The sequence below is a fragment of the Microcaecilia unicolor genome, chromosome 2 (assembly GCF_901765095.1).
Source record: "Microcaecilia unicolor chromosome 2, aMicUni1.1, whole genome shotgun sequence".
Classification (NCBI taxonomy): domain Eukaryota; kingdom Metazoa; phylum Chordata; class Amphibia; order Gymnophiona; family Siphonopidae; genus Microcaecilia; species Microcaecilia unicolor.
In genome coordinates, this window is record NC_044032.1 from 657,146,916 (window position 1) to 657,160,383 (window position 13,468).

The following is a 13,468-nucleotide window of genomic DNA, read 5'->3' on the forward strand; positions in this document are numbered from 1 at the left end:
AAATTAGGCTTTTAGGTAGAAAGCAGAAGTCCAGATCCTCCAGGGTCGCATTTTCAGAGATGCTCCCCATTCCATGCGCAGGACCCAAAAGGCAGGCAGAGCTCTGAAGTCTCATTGTGTGGTTGAGACAGTGGTGCAGGAATGAGGGATTTAGATTTGTTAGGAACTGGGCAACATTCTGGGAAAGAGGGAGCCTGGTCCACTGGGCAATTATCTTTAACCTCTCCTATTCTCTTAAATGGCTTTTCTGTTACTGTAACACATTCCACATGCATTTTAGGATTTATAATTGATTCTTCCCTCTCTTTCCATGAGTAGATCTCTAAAGTAGTCCAACAATGTTTTCACAAACTACATCTAATCAGATCCATTCAGCCTCTACTAAGTACTTCTGCTATTAATATTTTACTTCACTTTTTGGTTATTTCACAATTAGGGAACTTCGAAAAAAGATTGCGTTGGAGGCAAAAACACATAGAAATTTTTGTTTAGGTATATTAAAAGCAGGAAGCCGGCAAAAGAATCGGTTGGACCGCTAGATGACCGAGGAGTAAAAGGGGCGATCAGGGAAGACAAAGCCGTAGCGGAGAGATTAAATGAATTCTTTGCTTCTGTCTTCACCGAGGAAGATTTGGGTGAGATAATGGTCCCAGAAATGGTATTTGAAGCTGACAAGTTGGAGAAACTGAATGAATTCTCTATAAACCTGGAGTATGTAATGGAGCAGTTCTACAAACTGAAGAGTAGCAAATCTCCTGGACCAGATGGTATTCATCCCAGAGTACTGATAGAACTGAAAAATGAACTTGCAGAGCTATTGTTAGTAATATGTAATTTATCCTTAAAATAGAGCGTGGTACCGGAAGATTGGAAGGTGGCCAATGTAAAGCTGATTTTTTAAAAAGGTTCCAGGGGAGATCTGGGAAATTATAGACCGGTGAGTCTGACGTCGGTGCCAGGCAAAATGGTACAGACTATTATAAAGAACAAAATTAGAGAACATATTCAAAAGCATGGATTAATGAGACAAAGTCAACATGGATTTAATGAAGAAAAATCTTGCTTCACCAATCTACTATATTTCTTTGAAGGGGTGAACAAACATGTGGACAAAGGTGAACCAGTTGATATTGTGTATCTGGATTTTCTGGACGTTTGACAAAGTACCTCATGAAAGACTCCAGAGGAAATTGGATCTCTAAGGTCGACCTAAATGTTGAGATTTGGGCGTCCCCGATCGTATTATCGAAATGAAAGATGGACGCCCATCTTGTTTTGATAATAGCGGTTTCCCCGCCCCTTCACTGGGACGTCCTTAGAGATGGGCGCCCTTACAGATGGTTGTCCCCGTTTGATTATGCCCCTCCACATGTTGTTAGTGTCAGCCTCTGAGCATGAGCTCATGGGAAGAGGATCAAGCACTGACCAATTTATGGGAGGATTTTGCCTCACACTTCTTTAATAGAATTCAGGACTTAGGAGGGAAGCACTCATTTGATCTCCAGGAGGAGGATGGTACCTGCTCTCTGCTGTGAATACTGCAAGCTCTTTACATAAGAACATATGAACATAATAATAGCCATATTGGGTCAGACCAAAGGTCCATCTGGCCGAGTATCCTGTTTCTAACAGTGGCCAATCCAGGACACAAATACCTGGCAGAAACCCAATTAGTAGCAACATTCCATGCTACCAATCCCAGGGCAAGCAGTGGCTTCCCCCATGTCCATCTCAATAACAGACTATGGACTTTTCGTCCAGGAACATGTCCATACCTTTTTAAAACCCAGTTACGCTAACCGCTGTTATCACCTCCTCCGACAAGCCAGAGCTTAACTATTCTTTGAGTGAAAAATTATTCTCCAAGGACTTGCAGGTCTATAATTCTCACATGTGGGCAATGCAAATCTGCGTTGCTGGTCTGGAGCTTTTAACAAGCTTTAAACAGGTCTTTGAGTGTGAAACACACTCCACCGCACACGCATGGGACCAGCAGTTCTCATTTTTCCACGGAGTGGAAAGGACAGGGCTTTTGCCACTCCTCACAGCTGGGTTCAGTTGGGTCTTTGTTTGTGCCTTCATTTTGTGTTTTTATATACCTCTCTTGGGGTTTTCTTCATTTTATTCCTTTCCTGTATCTTCTTAGATTTTTTTCCTAAAAAGTTTTCTTTCCTTTACCACGCTCACTAGCTGCGTTTAGGCCTGAGCTACGATCTGGTTTTTCCCTCCTCCTTTTCCTGGTGTTTTGCCCCTTTTTTTTAAAAGCTTTATTTATATGTTTTTAGTGTTTTGCCCCCTTTAGCACCATTGAGTCACTTGATTTGGCCATGCCATGTCCTTGAAGGTTCCCCGTGGCTTCAAGCATCTGCGGAAAGACACCTATTCTTGGTGTCTGCAGTGTGTGGGGCCTGATCCTGATCATACCCCTGCAACAAAACACAGCTGGCCAGAGAGGCTGAGAGAGAAAGATATTTTGGAACCAGGTTCGAAACCTCTGTGTTTACGTCAGCATCAATGTTTTCGGTGTCGACACTGGCATCAGGTATTGCATCGGGTACGTCGGTCCATATGGCTGCCGGACCCTTGCACTCTGGGAGTGACTGTGCATCAAATGGTCTCCACCTGCTTCGACGTCGGCTGCTAAGCAGGCCCCCCGGGACGGATAGGACTCAATGTTGTCCTCTTCAGCACCAGGGAGCATCGATGCCAGGCATTGGAAGAAGCATTAGCATCAATCTCCCTTGACACATGGTGCTGGGAGCTGCAGGGTACCGAGGGTTTCTCCAGTCCCCATGAGGAGTCAACATTGGGAGGACTGCTCTTCCCATGCTTCAGGAAAACAATTGGCTATGCTCTCTGGACTTAAAGGATGCTTATACTCATATCCTGATACTTTTAGCTCACAGGAAATATCTTTGATTTTGGCTGGGGATACATCACTTCCAGTATCGCGTGTTGACTTTTGGCCTCACATTGGCTCCCAAAGATTTCACCAACTGTCTTACAGTAGTCACGGCGTCGCCACACATGTGTATCCCTATCTTGATGACTGGCTGGTGAAGAACACGTCGAGAGACGGTGCTCAGGAGTCCAAGCAGAGGACTATTCAGGTGTTATATTTATTTATTTATTGCATTTGTATCCCACATTTTCCCACCTCTTTGCAGGCTCAATGTGGCTTACAATACATCATGAATGATGGAAATGTATAGGAGAATATACATTTAGTATAACATAAGGAACTTGGGTACTATGATAGTGATGAAACATGATAGTAGAGTAACAAGCAACTGTTGTAAGACAATTCTGGATATATGTGTAGGGATTCACATTTGTTGATCTTTGTGGTATGCCTTGTTAAAGATATGAGTCTTCAGTAGTTTTCGGAAGTTAGTTATAGCTACTAGGGTTCGTTTTAAACTACCTCAATTCCCATCTGCTCCCTGTCCAGCGATTGGACTTCATTGGAGCTCTGCTAGAAACTTAGCTGGCTCGGGATTTTCTCCCTATGGTGCGGACAGACACTCTTTTCACCCTTGCCACTCGAGTCCGAACAGCTCAGCAGGTCACAGCCAGGCAGATGTTGAGGTTGTTTGGCCACATGACCTCTACTCTTCATGTGACACCCATGGCACGTCTTCACATGAGAACTGCACAGTGGACCCTAGCTTCTTGGAGGTGTCAGGCCACAGGAAACCTAGAGGATGTCATCTGAGTTCCACCAGAGCTGGTTCAGTCCCTGCTCTGGTGGACAATTTGATCCAATTTGACTTTGGGACTCCCATTCCAAATTCCACAGCCCACAAAGGTGCTGATGACAGATGCATCCCATCTAGAGTGGGGTGCTCACTTTAGATGGGCTTCAAACTTAAGGTGCTTGGTCAGATCTTCACATCAACCTTCTGGAGCTCTGGAAGTTCTAAAGGCTTTCAGGGATTGGCTGAACAACCAAATTGTACTCATTCAATGGGATTAGCTGAACAACCAAATTGTACTCATTCAAACAGACAATCAGGTTGCCATGTACTACACAAACAAGCAAGGGTGCACCGGATCATGCTCTCTTGAGTCAGAAGGCCATCCAGATGTGGTGTGGGGCACACTAGCATGGGATGCTCCTCAAGGCCACTTACCTGGTGGGCAAATCCAACAGCCTGGCCGACAGACTAAGCAGGGTCATGCAACCGCACGAGTAGTTACTGGGCATTGCCCACAAGATCTTCCAAGCATGGGGCACCCCCTCGGTGCATCTCTTTGCCACTCAGTCCAATCACAAAGTCCCTCAGTTCTGTTCCAGGCTCCGGACCTATGACAGGCTAGCATCGGATGCCTTCCTCCTTCACTGGGGGGGGGGGGGGGGGGGGGGCAGGACTTCTGTATACATATCCTTCCATTCCTCTTGTGGGGAAGAAGCTCAAGGAAGACCACAGGACCATGATCCTGATCACTCCCTACTGGCCCTAGCAGATCTGCTTGAATACCTTCTGTACCTCTCCGAGTGTAGTCTCAAGACCAACTCCATAAGGGTTCATCTCAGTGCTAATAGTGCTTATAAAGGGTAAGCCCATCTTTGGACAGCCTTTAGTTGTTTGCTTCATGTCAGGTTTGCTGTTGACAAAGCCTCCTGTGAAACCTCCACCTATGTCATTGGACCACAGCGTCATTCTCATCTAGCAGATGAAAGCTCCTTTTGAGCCACTTGATTTCTGTCATCTGAACTACTTGACTTGTAAGGTCATATATTTAGTGGTTGTTACTTCAGCTCGCAGGGCCAGTGGCAGATGCACCTTGTACGAAGTTACATCATAACAGAGTAGTCCTCTGCACACACCCTAAGTTCCTACCTAGTGTGATGGAGTTCCTTCTGAACCAGTCGATTGTCTCGACAACATTCGTCCCCCTTCCTCGTGCCTATCCTGGCAAAAGTGCACTGCACACCTTGGACTGCAAGCGAGCACTAGCCTTTTACTTGGAGCAGACTAGGCCCTACAAACAGTCCACTCAACTTTTCATTTCTTTCAATATCAACAGGATGGAGGTCACCATCGGGAAACGCACCATTTCCAATTGGTTGGCAGATTGCATTCCTTTTACCTGTGCTAAGGCTGGGCTGATATCAGGGCTCACAATGTCAGAGCCATGGCTGCATCAGTAGCCCACTTGAAGTCAGCCTCTGTTGAATAAACATCTCATTACTGCCTTGAGCAGGATACCAGACGCTACAGTCGGTTTGGACAGACAGTTTGGGGTCTAGAGTCCAACTCAACCAAGTTACAAGTTTATTATAGACTTTCTATGTTGGTCAAGAGAACAAGTCAATTGGGTGGCGTACAATGTAAAATGAAAAAGACATGGCTGGCTGAGAGGTGATACCACTGTAGTACGACAGCACTTGTGGCTGCTGGCTGAGAGGTGATACAGTGGGAGTGTGACTGCTGGTTATGAGTTGACACCACGTGGCTCATTTTTCTCTTTCTATATCGAGGTAATTAAATTTGCTGATGACACAAAGTTATTCAAAGTCAACTCACGACAGGATTGTGAAAAATTACAGAAGGACCTTATGAGACTGGGAGACTGGGTGGCTAAATGGCAGATGACGTTTAATGTGAGCAAGTGCAAGGTGATGCATGTGGGGAAGAAAGAACCCGAATTATAGCTACATCATGCAAGGTTTCACGTTAGGAGTTACGGACCAAGAAAGGGATTTGGGTGTCGTTGTCGATAATATGCGTGGGATAAACATAAAGGAATCCTGTTCAGAAGGAATGGATCCTAAGGAGCTTAGCCGAGATTGGGTGGCAGAGCCAGTGGCGGGAGGTGGGGATAGTGCTGGGCAGACTTATACGGTCTGTGCCAGAGCCGGTGGCGAGAGGCGGGACTGGTGGTTGGGAGGTGGGGATAGTGCTGGGCAGACTTATACGGTCTGTGCCAGAACCGGTGGTGGGAAGCGGGGCTGGTGGTCAGGAGGCGGGATAGTGCTGGGCAGACTTACACGGTCTGTGCCCTGAAAAGGACAGGTACAAATCCAGATAAGGTATACACAAAAAGTAACACATATGAGTTTATCTTGTTGGGCAGACTGGATGGACCATGCAGGTATTTTTCTGCCGTCATCTACTATGTTACTATGTTACATGTAAACATCTATGTACAATTGGTAGCTTTAACACAGCTCTGTACAGTACATTATTAGGTATACATCTGTGACAGTGTCAGCACAGTGAGTGCCATTTTGGAATTTACATTAGAAAGAGTGACATCGCTCAGACACAGCACTACAATACTTACACAAACAGCTCCTTATGCTCTGCATTCTCCCACCGGAAGACGTTTCTTCTTAACAAGTCGAAAAACTCTCCCCTTCTCCTGGAAAGAGAAACCACATTTTCAGTCACCAGGCCATCACTTACACATCCGCAGTCCACACTGTGCCACAGACCTTATGTACTGCCGGCCAGGGGTGTGCTGGTAAATTTTTAACAACAGGCTCTTTCTCCGGACGTAGCCAGCTCTGCAGTTGGAAGGGCCAGGGGTGGCTGGGGGGGGGGGGGGGGGGGGGGAGGGGAGTAACACTTGCCTCTCTCTCCTCCCTCCCTTCGTGCGGGCACGCTAGGCATACCTTTGCTGGCAGTCAATAAATGGACTGCCACCACTCCCAATGTCTTGCTCTGAGCAGCATGTTGGAACTTCTACATGCTCGAGAAGTCCCAGCCTGCTGCCCAGAGCTGGAAACAAGGAGCGGGGAGCAGCAGTAGTCTATGTACTTGGCTGGCAGGGCTCATCATCCCCACCAGCAAAGTAAAAGAGAATTCAGCAGGGGCCCCAAGCCCACATTTTGGGAGCCAGTTGTTAAAGAAGCCATGGAGGGCCCTACTTTAACAACCGGCTCCCAAAATTCTTAAAAACTTAACAACCGGCTCTTGCGAGCCTGTGAGAGCCTGCTCCAGCACACCACTGCTGCCGGCTCCATTAGGACCACATTCTGCAGTCAAGCGCTGCCGCCATGGGCACATATGCAGCCAGACTCAGATACAAGCTACACAGGAGAGCTTTGTTTGTCTGATATCAATATAGAGATTAGTTGGAAAACATTGTACGCCTATCATGCAGTCTTATAGCAGATAAGGCTTGATTTTCTAGTGGAGGCTCAGAGCTTTAAGTACAGTCTTACGGCCGTGCTGTCAGATTTAGACCTCTGGTAGCGAATCCCTGTCACTTACTTCATATAGAGAGCCAGGTCTGTTGAGAGAATAGCCTGTTTTATCACTTTCAGCACACTCTTGTATTCCTGCAGGGATAGACCACTCAGGATCTGGTTCCCCTAGACACAAAGAGAGCAGATGAATCAGCAGGGAAGCTTATACCAAGATTACCACCATAGCACCTCTCATCGGCAGAGAGAACAGGGGCGGGAGACGAGACTCCCCGGTGTCATCCTTAAAGGACCGACTTCTTTTACCCCAACATACAGGAGTGCTGTAGATAGGGTAAATCTCTGTCCAGGATGGGGTAATCCTATAAAAGTAGGCAGTAACATTTCTACACCACTTACATGTGAACATGTAAGTGGTGAACATGGAGGAGTGGCCTAGTGGTTAGGGTGGTGGACTCTGGTCCTGGGGAACTGAGTTCAATTCCCACTTCAGGCACAGGCAGCAGCTCCTTGTGACTCTGGGCAAGTCACTTAACCCTCCATTGCCCCATGTAAGCCGCATTGAGCCTGCCATGAGTGGGAAAGCGCAGGGTACAAATGTAACAAAAATAAAATAGATACTATTGGAGATTCTACATGGAATGTTGCTACTATTGGACATTCTACATGGAATGTTCCTACTATTGGAGATTCTACACTGAATGTTGCTATTCCACTAGCAACATTCCATGTAGAAGGCTGCGCAGGCTTCTGTTTCTGTGAGTCTGACGTCCTGCATGTATGTGTAGGACGTGGCCACATTGGTGATCCACAAGGGCCAACTTCTACATGGAATGTTGCTAGTGGAATAGCAACATTCCACGTAGAATCTCAAATAGTAGCAACAGTGGAGGAGTGGCCTAGTGGTTAGGGTGGTGGACTTTGGTCCTGGGGAACTGGGTTCAATTCCCACTGCAGGCACAGGCAGCTCCTTGTGACTCTGGGCAAGTCACTTAACCCTCCATTGCCCTATGTAAGCCGCATTGAGCCTGCCATGAGTGGGAAAGCGCAGGGTACAAATGTAACAAAAATAAAATAGATACTATTGGAGATTCTACATGGAATGTTGCTACTATTGGAGATTCTATGTGGAATGTTGCTACTATTTGAGATTCTAGATGGAATGTTGCTACTATTTGAGATTCTACATGGAATGTTGCTATTCCACTAGCAACATTCCATGTAGAAGGCTGCGCAGGCTTCTGCTTCTGTGAGTCTGACGTCCAGACTCACAGAAGCAGAAGCCTGCGCGGCCACATTGGTGATCTGCAAGGGCCGACTTCTACATGGAATGTTGGAATAGCAACATTCCATGTAGAATCTCAAATAGTAGCAACAGTGGAGGAGTGGCCTAGTGGTTAGGGTGGTGGACTTTGGTCCTGGGGAACTGGGTTCAATTCCCACTGCAGGCACAGGCAGCTCCTTGTGACTCTGGGCAAGTCACTTAACCCTCCATTGCCCCAGGTACAAATAAGTACCTGTATATGTAAGCTGCATTGAGCCTGCCATGAGTGGGAAAGCGCAGGGAACAAATGTAACTAAAATAAAAATAAAATACCAGCACACGTGTGTGTATATATGTGTGCCTGAGTGCTATTCTGAAATTTATGCATATATCGCCGATAGCACATAGCTTTTAGGTGGGTGTACAACAGGTGGAGTCTGGGTGGGGAGTAGAGTTATGCACCTGACTATAGACTACTATAAATAATGCCTGAATCCCTGGATCATCGTCGTTGATGATACGTTGAAACCTTCTGCTCAGTGTGGTGCGGTGGCTAAGAAAGCAAATAGAATGTTAGGTATTATTAGGAAAGGAATGGAAAACAAAAATGAGGACGTTATAATGCCTGTGTATCGCTCCATGGTGCAACCGCACCTTGAATATTCTGTTCAATTCTGGTCACCGCATCTCAAAAAACATACGGTGGAATTAGGAAAGGTGCAGAGAAGGGCGACGAAAATGATAAAGGGGATGGCACGACTTCCCTATGAGGAAAGGCTAAAGTGGCTGGGGCTCTTCAGAGTAGTAAATCACCGGGACCTGATGGTATTCATCCCAGAGTATTAATAGAACTAAAAAATGAACTTGCGGAGCTACTGTTAGAAATATGCAATCTGTCCCTAAAATCGAGTGTAGTACCGGAAGACTGGAGGGTAGCCAATGTTACTCCGATTTTTAAGAAGGGTTCCAGAGGAGATCCGGGAAATTATAGACCGGTGAGTCTGACGTCGGTGCCGGGCAAGATGGTGGAGGCTATTATTAAGAATAAAATTGCAGAGCATATACAAAAACATGGACTGATGAGACAAAGTCAGCACGGATTTAGTGAAGGGAAGTCTTGCCTCACCAATCTAATGCATTTTTTTGAGGGGGTAAGCAAACATGTGGACAATGGGGAGCCGGTTGATATTGTATATCTGGATTTTCAGAAGGCGTTTGACAAAGTGCCGCACGAAAGACTCCTGAAGAAATTGCAGAGTCATGGAATCGGAGGTAGGGTATTATTATGGATTAAGAACTGGTTGAAAGATAGGAAGCAGAGAGTAGGATTGCGTGGACAGTATTCTCAGTGGAGGAGGGTAGTTAGTGGGGTCCCGCAGGGGTCTGTGCTGGGTCCGTTGCTTTTTAATGTATTTATAAATGACCTAGAGATGGGAATAACTAGTGAGGTAATTAAATTCGCCGATGACACAAAATTATTCAGGGTCGTCAAGTCGCAGGAGGAATGTGAACGATTACAGGAGGACCTTGCGAGACTGGGAGATTGGGCGTGCAAGTGGCAGATGAAGTTCAATGTTGACAAGTGCAAAGTGATGCATGTGGGTAAGAGGAACCCGAATTATAGCTACGTCTTGCAAGGTTCCGCGTTAGGAGTTACGGATCAAGAAAGGGATCTGGGTGTCGTCGTCGATGATACGCTGAAACCTTCTGCTCAGTGTGCTGCTGCGGCTAGGAAAGCGAATAGAATGTTGGGTGTTATTAGGAAGGGTATGGAGTCCAGGTGTGCGGATGTTATAATGCCGTTGTATCGCTCCATGGTGCGACCGCACCTGGAGTATTGTGTTCAGTACTGGTCTCCGTATCTCAAAAAAGATATAGTAGAATTGGAAAAGGTACAGCGAAGGGCGACGAAAATGATAGTGGGGATGGGACGACTTTCCTATGAAGAGAGGCTGAGAAGGCTAGGGCTTTTTAGCTTGGAGAAGAGACGGCTGAGGGGAGATATGATAGAAGTGTATAAAATAATGAGTGGCATGGATCGGGTGGATGTGAAGCGACTGTTCACGCTATCCAAAAATACTAGGACTAGAGGGCATGAGTTGAAGCTACAGTGTGGTAAATTTAAAACGAATCGGAGAAAATTTTTCTTCACCCAACGTGAAATTAGACTCTGGAATTCGTTGCCGGAGAACGTGGTACGGGCGGTTAGCTTGACGGAGTTTAAAAAGGGGTTAGATAGATTCCTAAAGGACAAGTCCATAGACCGCTATTAAATGGACTTGGAAAAATTCCGCATTTTTAGGTATAACTTGTCTGGAATGTTTTTACGTTTGGGGAGCGTGCCAGGTGCCCTTGACCTGGATTGGCCACTGTCGGTGACAGGATGCTGGGCTAGATGGACCTTTGGTCTTTCCCAGTATGGCACTACTTATGTACTTATGTACTTATGGAGAAAAGACGGCTGAGGGGAGTTATGATAGAGGTCTATAAAATAATGAGTGGACTGGAACAGGTTGACATGAAGGACTAGGGGGCATGCGATGAAGCTACAAAGTAGTAAATTTAAAACGAATCAGAGAAAATATTTCTTCACTCAACGTGTAATTCAACTCTGAAATTCATTGACAGAAAATGTAGTAAAGGTGGTTAGCTTAGCAGAGTTTAAAAAAGGTTTGGACAGCTTCCTAAAGGAAAAGTCCATAAATCATTATTATATTGGACGTGGGGAAAATCCACCGGGGATAAGCAGAAAAAATGTTTTGTACTTTTTTGGGGATCTTGCTACTACTTATCATTTCCATAGCGCTACTAGACGTACGCAGCGCTGTACACTTAAACATGAAGAGACAGTCCCTGCTCGACTGAGCTTACAATCTAATCGGGACAAACAGGACAAATAAGGGATAAGGGAATTACTAAGGTGGGGATGATAAAATAAGGGTACTGAACAAGTGAGTAAGGGTTAGGAGTTAAAAGCAGCATGAAAAAGGTGGGCTTTTAGCCTAGATTTGAAGATGGAGCTTGACATCCCGACTCAGGAAGTCTATTCCAGGCATATGGTACAGCAAGATAAAAGGAACAGAGTCTGGAGTTAGCGGTGGAGGAGAAGGGTGCAGATAAGAGAGATTTACCCTGTGAACGGAGTTCCCGGAGAAGAGTTTAGGGACAGATGAGTATTGATTTGCTGCAGAGTGAATGCACTTGTAAGTTAATAAGAGGAGTTTGAACTGTATGCGGAAACGGATAGGGAACCAGAGAAGTGACTTGAGGAGAGGGCTAATATGAGCATAGCGACACTGGCGGAATACAAGTCGTGCGGCAGAATTTTGAACAGTTTGAAGAGGAGAGAGATGGCTAAGTGGGACACCTGTGAGATGCAAGTTGCAATAGTCTAAACGAGAGGTGATAAGAGCATGGATAAGGGTTCTGGTAGTGTGCTCAGAAAGGAAAGTGCGAATTTTGGTGATATTATAGAGAAAGAAACGACAGGTTTTAGCAGTCTGCTGAATATATGCAGTGAAGGAGAGGAGTCAAAGATGACCCCAAGGTTACGAGCTGATGAGACAGGGAGGACAAGAGTGTTATCCACAGAAATAGAGAATGGGGGAAGAGGAGAGGTTGGTTTAGGGGGAAAGATAAAAAGCTCAGTCTTGGTCATGTTTAGTTTCAGATGGCACTGAGACATCCAGGCAGCAATGTCAGACAGGCAAGCTGATACTTTGGCCTGGGTTCCTGCTGAGGTTTCTGGTGTGGAGAGGTAGATCTGGGAGTCATCAGCATAAAGATGATACTGAAAACGATGAGATGAGATCAGAGTACCAAGGGAAGAAGTATGGATGGAGAAAAGAAGAGGTCCCAGGACAGATCCCTGAGGTACACCAAGTGACAGTGGGATAGAAGTAGAGGAGGATCCACTAGAGTATACACTAAAAGTACGATGGGAGAGATAAGAAGAAAACCAGGAAAGAACAGAGCCCTGAAATCCAAGTGAGGACAGCGTATCAAGGAGTAGGCTGTGATCAACAGTGTCAAAAGCAGCAGATAGATCGAGAAGGATGAGGATAGAATACAGACCTTTGGATCTGGCCAGGAGCAGGTCATTGGAGACTTAGCAAGCGCTGTTTCAGTTGAATGAAGGGGGCGAAAGCCAGATTGAAGTGGATCAAGAATAGCTTGAGATGAAAGAAAGTCAAGAATGGTATGGGATTTGCGTTCCAAGACGTATGAGGAGAGACTTGCTGACCTGAACATGTATACCCTGGAGGAAAGGAGGAACAGGGGTGATATGATACAGACGTTCAAATATTTGAAAGGTATTAATCCGCAAACAAATCTTTTCTGGAGATGGGAAGGCGGTAGAACGAGAGGACATGAAATGAGATTGAAGGGGGGCAGACTCAAAAAAGATGTCAGGAAGTATTTTTTCACAGAGAGAGTGGTGGATGCTTGGAATGCCCTCCCGCGGGAGGTGGTGGAGATGAAAACGGTAATGGAATTCAAACATGCGTGGGATATACATAAAGGAATCCTGTGCAGAAGGAATGGATCCTCAGAAGCTTAGCCGAAATTGGGTGGCGGAGCTGGTGGGGGGAAGAGGGGTTGGTGGTTGGGAGGCGAAGATAGTGGTGGGCAGACTTATACGGTCTGTGCCAGATCCGGTGGTGGGAGGCGGGGCTGGTGGTTGGGAGGAGGGGATAGTGCTGGGCAGACTTATACGGTCTGTGCCTTGAAAAAGACAGGTACAAATCAAGGTAAGGTATACACATGAGTTCATCTGGTTGGGCAGACTGGATGGACCGTGCAGGTCTTTTTCTGCCGTCATCTACTATGTTACTATGTATGTAAGACAATGGTGGTGAATGGTGGTGAACAACACGTTCAAGTATCTTGGCTAGGAAAGGGAGAAAGGAGATGGGGCAACAGGTGGAAGGACAGGTAGGGTCCAATGAAGGTTTTTTAAGGAGTGGTGTGACTATGGCATGTTTGAAGACATCAGGAACAGTCACAGATGAAAGTGAAAGATTGAGGATTAGACAGATAAAAGGGAG

General features: G+C 46.0%; 1 protein-coding gene across 4 annotated transcripts in view; it reads right to left on the bottom strand.

Moving 5' to 3' along the window:
• The window catches only part of PDE5A (phosphodiesterase 5A), a 313,971-nt gene that overhangs the window by 27,609 nt on the left and 272,894 nt on the right, over positions 1-13,468 (bottom strand). For all 4 annotated transcript variants that reach the window (XM_030191794.1, XM_030191791.1, XM_030191793.1 and 1 more), the window contains exons 16-17: positions 7,224-7,324; positions 6,292-6,369 (exon numbers count right to left, since the gene is read on the bottom strand). In XM_030191794.1, coding sequence (XP_030047654.1) covers positions 6,292-6,369; positions 7,224-7,324 — 179 coding nt within the window. The remainder of the gene's footprint in view (positions 1-6,291; positions 6,370-7,223; positions 7,325-13,468) is intronic.